Source organism: Gymnoscopelus microlampas (assembly GCF_963454915.1).
Source record: "Gymnoscopelus microlampas genome assembly, chromosome: 19".
Lineage (NCBI taxonomy): Eukaryota > Metazoa > Chordata > Actinopteri > Myctophiformes > Myctophidae > Gymnoscopelus > Gymnoscopelus microlampas.
The window spans coordinates 9,990,000-9,997,046 of record NC_139956.1 but is presented as its reverse complement, the minus strand read 5'-3'; the positions used below and the strand labels follow the sequence as shown (position 1 = coordinate 9,997,046).

The 7,047-nt window shown below is 43.1% G+C and overlaps 1 protein-coding gene across 1 annotated transcript; it reads left to right on the top strand.

The window, feature by feature from the left end:
• Window positions 1-5,034: 5,034 nt before the first annotated feature.
• Window positions 5,035-6,731, top strand: LOC311034569 (alpha-2 adrenergic receptor-like; the record flags this gene model as incomplete). The annotated part of the gene is made up of 1 exon (XM_084042449.1): window positions 5,035-6,731. The coding sequence occupies exon 1, from the start codon at window positions 5,430-5,432 to the stop codon at window positions 6,729-6,731; it is 1,302 nt and encodes a 433-aa protein (XP_083898575.1). The 5' UTR covers window positions 5,035-5,429.
• Between the last annotated feature and the right edge of the window lie 316 nt (window positions 6,732-7,047).

The following is a 7,047-nucleotide window of genomic DNA, read 5'->3' as shown; positions in this document are numbered from 1 at the left end:
AAGAGTCTTAGTTACTGCAGTACATACTGCCTACCAAAACAGCAAGCCCAAAGTCTCTTTAGCAACAGTACTTTCTATTTTAATTCCGAGAAATGGACCAAACAATGAACCTGCAGGTACTCCCCGAGGGCATTGCTTTCATTTTGTTTGCCATGAACTTTCCTGGTTAAATAAATGAGTGTTTAAAATGTGGGGGTCAAAGTCGAACCAATCTATCGTACATAAACAGACCATTTTGCCGTGTAAATAGGGCATGATATACAGTATACAGCAGTCAAAATGTAAAGCTCCTCCAGAAATCTTAAAATTAAACCAAGAATCTCTCGATTACAACCGATTTGTAACTGAAGGCCTCCAGGAATAAAGGCTTTTCAATCTTCCTCAATCTTTCTTTCAAGCTTCCCTGGATCCATCGGTGTGTTGTAACCTTCATCCAGGGCGACAATCCTGTCGCCCAACACCAGAAATCCAGTGGTGGAAAGTAACTAAGTACATTTACTAAGTACTGTACTTAAGTACAATTTTGAGTTATTTGTACTTTACTTGAGTATTTCCAATTTCCAATAGTTTTACTTTAAGTAAGTATTTTTAAAAGCATATACTTTTGAACACTTGAGTATTTTTAAAAGCATATAGTTTCGAACACTAGTATTTTAAGAAGCAAGTACTATATCTCAAGTACAAATTTGACAGAGCAACTTTCCCTTGTACAGTAGTTGAGTAATATTTGACTAGTCCAGGAGTATCTATACTTCCACTCAAGTACTGGGGTTGAGTACTTTGTCCACCACTATAATTAGGTGTCGTTGCATAAGCATGGACACACCAGCAGGGAGCTCATCAGCTTCTGGACAGCTCAGCCAGGGATCTGGATGTGTTGTCAGTTGTCGGAGAAAGTGATGAACGGTTGGTGTATGAAGTGACAGCCTGTGGCTTTTGTGCAGACTTAGAGGATAAAGTCTGATTTGTAATTGGTTGCATGTCGTGCCTCGCACAGAAAATAGCAGAATCTACCAGTGGTGGACAAAGTTATGTTTTCTATTTAAGTAAAAGTATCAATACTGCAATGTAGAAATACTCTGTTACAAGTAAAAGTAAGGTATTCAAAATGTACTTGTAATACAAAAGTATTGGTATAAAATGTACTTAAAGTATCAAAAGTAGAAAGTACTCATTGTGCAGAATATCCCATTTCACAAGTTCAAAATGTACAACAATCTTTTAAAAATAGCCGATCTACAAGCTCATAATGCGTCGAATCGCGGCGCATTGTGAGCTTGTAGATCGGCTATTTTCAAATGGACGAAATATGTATAGGGCTGAAGTGGTTAATGTGTGTTTTGTGATAATAATCTAAATCTGCAAAGTAACAAGTAACTAAAGCTGTCAAATAATTGTAGTGGAGTAAAAGAACAATATTTGATGAAATGTAGTGCAGGGGAAGTAAAAGTATTGAAAATGGGAAATACTCCAGTAAAGTAAAAATTCCTCACAAGTGTACTTAAGTACAGTACATGTAAATGTACTTACGTTACACCACTGCTATCTACATTGTGACGTGTTGTGAGCTTGTAGATCTGCTATTTCAGTTGCAAGACAGTTGCAGTGTGCAACTAAATCAGGCATAACGTGATTTAGTCACAGGCAGGATTCACTCAAGTAGAAACTATACAGGCAACATTTACCCCAATATGCATTTGATCAAATTGTTGAGAAAAGTCAATCTACAGTAGGATCATGAATTTGACAGAAAAGGTCACTTGTACTTTATCTTTGATATTGACGGGTAGGGATTACTTTGGCCATATTAAATTACATTTGCATATACCTGAAATCTGTCCTTTGCATAACTGATCGTTATTAGGAGTTGGCAATTGAACACTTGTGGAGCAGTGAGGGGCTAAGTGTATCGTTCAGGGACATTTCGCCATGAGGCCAGGAAGAACCAGGATCAAACCGGGAACTTCGCAATTCCCAGGCCACTGCTCTACCACCTGGACCACTATGGTCGGCGGCCCACCCATTCTTAAGCTCTGCTGATAATAATATTACAGCTCTAAGAGTGACTGGCAGCAGAATCGCAGCTCCTCCAAGCAGGCACTCAGCAACAAATCCCCTCCTGCCTCCATTTCTTGCGTGGTGTTCTTTCATGTGTGATGAGCTGTGTGAGCTCACAGCGAATACTGTGTGAAAAACACGAAAGGTGTGCACTGTATAGTGCAAATGTCAGCCAAGAATCAAGAAGTGTTTATTTGCCACTCACTCATACAGGTACAAGCAGTGAAAAGCCAGGAGGTATGCCCTAATAGTAATAGCAATTGATAATATTGGAACAGCATGCTACCTACCTAGCCATGAAAGAGTAGCACAGCATGTCATTACCAGTGATAGGCTGCATAATCTAACATCTTCCTCCCTCTCATAATGTCTACCTCTCTCCCTCATCACTCTGTCTGGGGTATGTCATTACAATATTTTCTGGTTGTGTATGACTATTAAAAGTCACAGGGAAATGGGAGGAAGGTATATACACAGTAATAAAGGACTGTCATTACATCAGTACGGTGCAGGCTATAAGAAGAAAAATCTTTGGACACTGAACCCATTGGAAAGTAGTCTGGCATGTTGTCATCATCAGGACAAATAGCCTACATTGCAATATGTGCACGTGACACTCTGAGCTCCAATAAGATCCCTGACATAATTCTGAATAGATTTCTGTCGTTCAGATTTCTCTGTAATCCGCAAAGGCTGATTGTCCTTTAGTCAATTATGTTTATATCGCCAGTCAATTAACGGTTGTGATTTCTGAGTCCTTCGTTAGACCCACTTTATGTAAGTGTCTGTTCTGTGTTCTGTGTGGAACACAGAGCCAGCAGCAAAAGCAGTTATATACTGCAACAAGCATTTTGCTGTTACTGTAAATCAGTTTAAAATAGGACAAATTGTAAAACATAGTCCAACATGAATGACGAAACCTTACTTGCTTTAATGGAGGGGGTAGGGTGCATTTGTTCTCATGCAACAGCACCATGTGCATGTCTGCGATTGGCTAAGATACGATTGCATTAATAGTTCAAACAAATGACAGGTGTTGACAGATTTGAAAAATATTCTAGAATTTAGGTCCTTGTCCTGTTGTCAGTGCGCACAAGAAATATGACCGGTCCAGTGTGCCAGATTAGATGCAGAGAGAGAGAGAGAGAGAGAGAGAGAGAGAGAGAGAGAGAGAGAGAGAGAGAGAGAGAGAGAGAGAGAGACACAGACAGACAGACACACACACACACACACACACACACACACACACACACACACACACACACACACACACACACACATCTTAACAGTGAAACATCAGCAGCACGTAAACATAGTCCGTTCACTGATCAAATACACAAATACACTCACATTTATGACTGTGTTATACACAGCAAACACTCTCAGACAGTTTACCCTCCATGTTTATGTTTGAGTCACATTTGACCCCTTTCCAGTTCAAATATTTCATAAGTGTTATCCAGCTCGGGCCTATATAAATACACAACAAAACCAATGGTTATTTTGATTCGATTTTGAAGGTCTCTAAAAAAATATTTGCCACACAGAGAAATAGAGAAATAAACAGGACAGACAGTGTTTGTGTGAGGGGCAAGGAAAAGTGAATTGCAGCAGCAGACTGTGGGAAATGCAAGCTGTCTGGTGTCAAATTTATACAGTGATTATACAGTCTGCCCGGTGTGAGGAACAGAACGTGACCTCCCAGTGGACTCTTAACTGAACTTGGGGAAGTGAAGTTTGGGCTGAATTTACATGCCAGATCAGATCAGAGTCCCACCAAAATATATGCTTAGCCTGGTTGGTTTCATCTGACATGTAAATTCAGCCCATTCTCAAATCATTTTGGAAATCGCACACACAGGCACAGGTAATCTCTCTCTCACGGTTCTTTGATCTGCCATCTCAAAGCTGCTGAGGAAAAACCTCAAAGGATGACTTAATTCTGCATGCAGCAACACTGACCTCCAGTGTGTTGGTTTTTATGAAGATGCACTACTAAATCAAAAAATAATTGAGACCATTTTTTTTGGGGTGATATAGGTTGTTTACGTGCCGGGAGGCAAAGAAACACACCTTTATGGAAAGTTTAGCACAGATCTCAGCCAGATCAGGTAGGTTATTGTGGGCCAGCAATGTTCGGATTTCACCAATCAGGATGTAATATGAAAAATCAGACACTTGACTACAGAGATAATGTGTACCGATTTGCGTGATGTTTGGACAAAATATGTAGGAATATGTTTAGCAAAAATCGGCCTCCTGGTGGCACTATAATAGGGCAATGTTAAAAGGGTGGCATTTGTTCCTCAACATAGTGCGAATGTGCGTGCAAAGTTTCACCGCAATCAGACATTATTTAAGGAGTAATATCAAAATAAATGTTTTACATAAGTCGGCCTCCTGGTGGCGCTATAAAGGTTGTGGCTGTGTTCATGATTTGAGGCATTTTGTTCAAAACGAGCACTCCTGCAAACTTTGGAAGCCAATCTTAGCCAATCACACACACACACACACACACTGTCTGTCTGTTCCATTAGGCATTGTGTCTATATGTTGTCCTGTTTATTGTTTTGCTCTTGTATATTTTAGTATATTTTGTTACTGAGTATAGCACTTTGGTTCAACACTGTTGTCTCTCTCTCTCTCTCTCTCTCTCTCTCTCTCTCTCTCTCTCTCTCTCTCTCTCTCTCTCTCTCTCTCTCTCTCTCTCTCTCTCTCTCTCTCTCTCTCTCTCTCTCTCTCTCTCTCTCTCTCTCTCTCTCTCTCTCTCTCTCTCTCTCTACGGACGGACAGGCTGCATAACAGCCTCGGCCATGCCTTTCGGCCTGGCGGAGACAATAATGCACTCAGTCGGGGGCGTGTCAGAAATGGGTTCGTGTTATGAGAACAACAACATATGGGGCACAACGCACAGTGAGACAGCACTGAATAAGAGCGCTGCGCCCGAGCAGGAGGAGAGTGGCTGGAGAGCTCCTCAAATAGCAGACCTGTCTACACGGGGAAATTAATTAGTACGTTTTTATGATATACAACTTAACAGCAAGTTATAGCTGCATTTTTTTAAAGTGACATTTAGCTTTTTCCAACTTTTACCATCATTATGGATACATTATGTACTCATGTATCCAATGACGCGCGTCTTTTCATGTCGCCAACATTAATACCGGCTCTTACCATGGATATGTGAGCTTCTGATGGACTCTTCATCAGGACCTGTGAGCTTCTGATGGACTCTTCATCACCGTGGACCTGTGAGCTTCTGATGGACTCTTCATCAGGCTCTTACCGTGGACCTGTGAGCTTCTGATGGACTCTTCATCAGTGGACCTGTGAGCGTTTTGCCCAGTTTGGATAACGCGCGTAAAATCGGCATGGATTCGTTCAACTCCAGCGGAATAGACGCGTCTCCGGTGATCCATTTCAATTCTTCATCACCATGGACACTGGACAGCGGATACTCTTTGCCAGCAATAGCTGGCATAGCTGCTCTCGTAAGTTTTCTCATTCTGTTTACTGTTGTTGGGAACGTGTTAGTCGTTATAGCGGTGTTGACGAGCAGGGCATTAAAACCCCCACAGAACCTTTTCCTCGTGTCCTTGGCCACCGCAGACATTCTGGTCGCCACTTTAGTGATGCCCTTTTCGCTGGCGAACGAACTCATGGGCTACTGGTATTTTGGTAAAGTTTGGTGCGGTATTTACCTGGCCCTGGACGTCTTGTTCTGCACCTCGTCCATCGTTCATCTGTGCGCCATCAGCCTGGACCGCTACTGGTCCGTTACGCAAGCCGTGGAGTACAACCTGAAACGAACCCCTAAACGAGTCAAGTGTATCATCGTGATCGTGTGGCTCATATCTGCGTTTATTTCTTCCCCGCCGTTGATATCGATCGAGGGCAGCAACGACACCGGTTACCAGCCACAGTGTGAGCTCAACGACGACACATGGTACATTCTCTCCTCCAGCATCGCGTCGTTCTTTGCGCCGTGCGTAATCATGATCCTGGTGTACATCAGAATATACCAGGTGGCCAAAACCAGGACCAGAGGGATGTCGGAAAAAAGGCCCGGGCCAGAGCAGACGACGGAGAACGGGCTGAGCAAAGCCTGCACCTCCCCGCTTCAGGAGGAGCGGGAGAACGGCCACTGCAGGTGCCCGCCCACGCCCAGTCAGCGCACCGTCACAGAGGAGGTGGATGCTGAGGAGAGCACCTCCTCAGAGGGCAAAGGTCACACCCACAAACCTCACGATCTGAACTCGAAGAAAGCAAAGAGGGCCAGCCAAAAGAAGAATAGCTCCCAGTCCAAAAAACACTCCAGCCGCCTCTCCAGAGCCAGTAACAAGTCCATGGACCTCTTTGCCTCCAGAAAGCATCGCCGACGGAGTTCGGCATCCAGGAAAAAGATCTCCCAGGCCAGAGAAAAGAGGTTCACTTTTGTCCTGGCTGTGGTCATGGGGGTGTTTGTGGTGTGCTGGTTCCCCTTTTTCTTTAGCTACAGCTTGTACGGCATGTGCAGGGACTCCTGTAAGATCCCTGACCCCCTCTTTAAATTCTTTTTCTGGATCGGCTACTGCAACAGCTCCCTCAACCCTGCCATATACACCATTTTCAACCAGGATTTCCGCCGTGCCTTCCAGAAGATTCTGTGCAAGTCGTGGAAGAAGTCATTCTAGATATGAAGAAAAGCTATTGCACAAATTATGATGACCATGACAATCTTTCAACCAAGTGACATTAATGGAATGTACTATAAATATATATATTTAAAAAAAAACTATTGTGTCTACTAATACCACTATTCTGATGGTATTTGTACACTCTGAATCTATCCCGTGCTAGGCTGCCTACTGGCAATAGTGCGTGTTATGTTTGTTTGTTTTCACTCTGCATACTGAGGTATGCTCTCTAATGCTTATTGTGGCATCTTTGTTCAAGCCTTCTCCAAATTCCACATACACACAGCAAGAGGCAGGGGGGAGGGGGGGAGGG